Source organism: Gavialis gangeticus, unplaced genomic scaffold (assembly GCF_001723915.1).
Source record: "Gavialis gangeticus isolate Ggan-Ray unplaced genomic scaffold, GavGan_comp1, whole genome shotgun sequence".
NCBI classification, from domain to species: Eukaryota; Metazoa; Chordata; order Crocodylia; family Gavialidae; genus Gavialis; species Gavialis gangeticus.
Window position 1 is genome coordinate 7,347,757 of NW_017729018.1, and position 2,468 is coordinate 7,350,224.

The 2,468-nt window shown below is 50.1% G+C and overlaps 1 protein-coding gene across 1 annotated transcript; it reads left to right on the top strand.

Moving 5' to 3' along the window:
- Positions 1 to 349: 349 nt before the first annotated feature.
- Positions 350 to 2,096, top strand: ACTL9 (actin like 9). The gene has a single exon (XM_019513705.1). The coding sequence runs from the start codon at positions 707 to 709 to the stop codon at positions 1,994 to 1,996; it is 1,290 nt and encodes a 429-aa protein (XP_019369250.1). The 5' UTR covers positions 350 to 706; the 3' UTR covers positions 1,997 to 2,096.
- The last annotated feature ends 372 nt before the right edge of the window (positions 2,097 to 2,468 follow it).

The following is a 2,468-nucleotide window of genomic DNA, read 5'->3' on the forward strand; positions in this document are numbered from 1 at the left end:
AAAAATGCAAATCAAAAGATAGATACCTCCCTCCCCATTGATAACACCAGACATGGCACTGAAGGCCCTTGCTCAATACCATAAAACAGCGGAGCATGTCTTTCCCACGTAGCCATGGTGTAACATTAATGGGTCACCGTTTTGATTTATTACATTAAAATTTTGCTACCAAAGTGGACCTTGATCCACTGGCTTCTGCAAAGCACTTCCAAAGGACTGGGATGCCTTTCACAAGTTTCTTTCGTCTAAAGGCTAATTAATCCAATGTTCAGGTCTACTCTACTGTACAACACTTGAATGATTTAAGTACCAGGGGAGATGGAATAGGCATGGTTTTGGGGGCGGGGGGGAGAGAAGCAAGAGAGGAGCAAAATGCCACATTTCAGATTAGGGGGGGAGGCGAGAAGGAACAAGCCCAGAGAACAGAAAAGGCAAGAGGGCACAATGCTCTAGCCACTTGATCCTTTGGTGGAAAATGCATCATCCATTATGACCAAGGTACCCTGCACAAACAGCAGCATCATGGCAGATGCTGGAGTGATGTCACAGTTCTCTCTATGACAATTGTGAGCAGCCACAGACCTGGTCCCTCCTATATAAGCCGCTGCCTCCAGAGACACGTTTTGTCTCCGTTGCAAGGTCTTTCTAGAGCCCAAGAACAGGCTGGTCAAGACAGTCCAGTCCAGAGCCAATAACCCCCGGACCAATGAGGATAGGAACAATGACTCCACAATCAATGAGTTCAAGACTACAGCCAAGAAGCCCTTCTTTACGATCTGAAGCACTTTCTTCAGGGCACTATCAGAAGGGCAGAGGATTTTCAGGCGACAGAAGATCCACTACAGGCAGGTTGAATTCCCCCGAGCGACACCCCACGGTTTTGCAGAGAACAGGGGCTGTTGTGATCGATACAGGCACAGGATGCTGTAAAGCAGGCTTTGCCGGGCAGCAGAGCCCCAAGTCTGTCCTTGGATCGTGGGTGGGCCGCCCAACAGAGCGGTCATTCAAGTCGCGGGGGGCCGGACCAGACACTTTTGTAGGAGAGAGCGCCCGAACGCAGCCAGATGTTGAAGTTATTGAGCCCGTGAGAAATGGCATCATCGTAGACTGGGAGGCAGCCGAAGTCCTTTGGCGACACATGTTCAATCATGATCTGCAGGTCTGCCCAGAAGACCATGCCCTTTTGATGTCGGACCCACCACTCAGCCCTACTACCAACAGAGAGAAGATGGTTGAGGTGGTGTTTGAGTCTCTGAACTCTCCAGGCATGTACATTGCTTACCACTCCGTCTTGTCCGTTTATGCTCATGGCAAAATAAGTGGCTTGGTGGTAGATAGCGGCTACGCAGTGACCCACGCTGTTCCAGTCCATCAGGGTTACAACTTGCCACATGCCATCGAGAGAATGGATATCGCTGGATCTCACATGACTTCCTTCCTGATGAAGCTTCTCAATGACTCGGGGCACGTGTTTACCGAGAGGCTGACGCACACTGTGGAAGACATCAAGCATAAGTGCTGCTATGTTGCGGCGAACTTTGAGAGGGAATGTCATCTCCCCAAGAAGGACTACGTGGTAGACTTCCAGCTACCAGATGGCCACATCATCAGCCTGGGGAAAGAGCGATTCCAATGCCCAGAAATGCTATTCACCCCCCCCAAGTTGCCTGGGATTTCTTTTGTGGGGATCCATAACATGGCCCAGAGAAGCTTAAGTAAGGTCCCAGAAGAGGCCAGGGGGGACATGTACCAGAACATCTTTCTGTGTGGAGGGTCCTCTCTCTTTAATGGGCTGGAGAAGAGGTTTACTAGTGAGCTTCTTCGGCACTTGCCATCTAACGCCAAGGTTAAAGTCTCTGCCGTGCCCCTGAGGAATTTTTCGGTCTGGACCGGAGGCTCCATCCTGGCTTCCCTGAAGAACTTCCAGGCCTGCTGGATTAAAAAGGAGCAGTACAATGACATTGGGCCATACGTTGTCCATCGGAAGTGCTACTGAAGTAGGGAAAACAGCCGCAGGGAGAACTGCTGTCTCTCCTCCCATAGGATGAAAAGTGCTCGCATCGAACTGAAGTGTATTTGGGATTATTGACTGAGCGATGGACCATAATAAATGATTTTGCCTTACCCTGCCCCTTCCATTCAAGAAGCTTCGAGCACTCAAGGCTAGGATGATTTTCAGAGCAGCCTAAAATGAGTTAGGTGCCCAGACATCACTGAATTGCAGTTGCAAACATGGCAGCGAGGGTAGGGTGGCTCTTTGACACACAGCTTCTGCCACCTCTGCTCTGAAGGGAGGTCCCTCAACAGGGAAAAGGGGAGCTTTGTCTGCAGCCTCTATGATGAGGCTGCCAGTGGAGGCGAGTGCCTATTTTGCTAGGCTGAGACAGCAACTTGTTGTGCACAATAGCTATTGAATGGCTTACTTATTGAGTGGCTTACACCCAATGGAAAGAAGGGGTCATCACCAA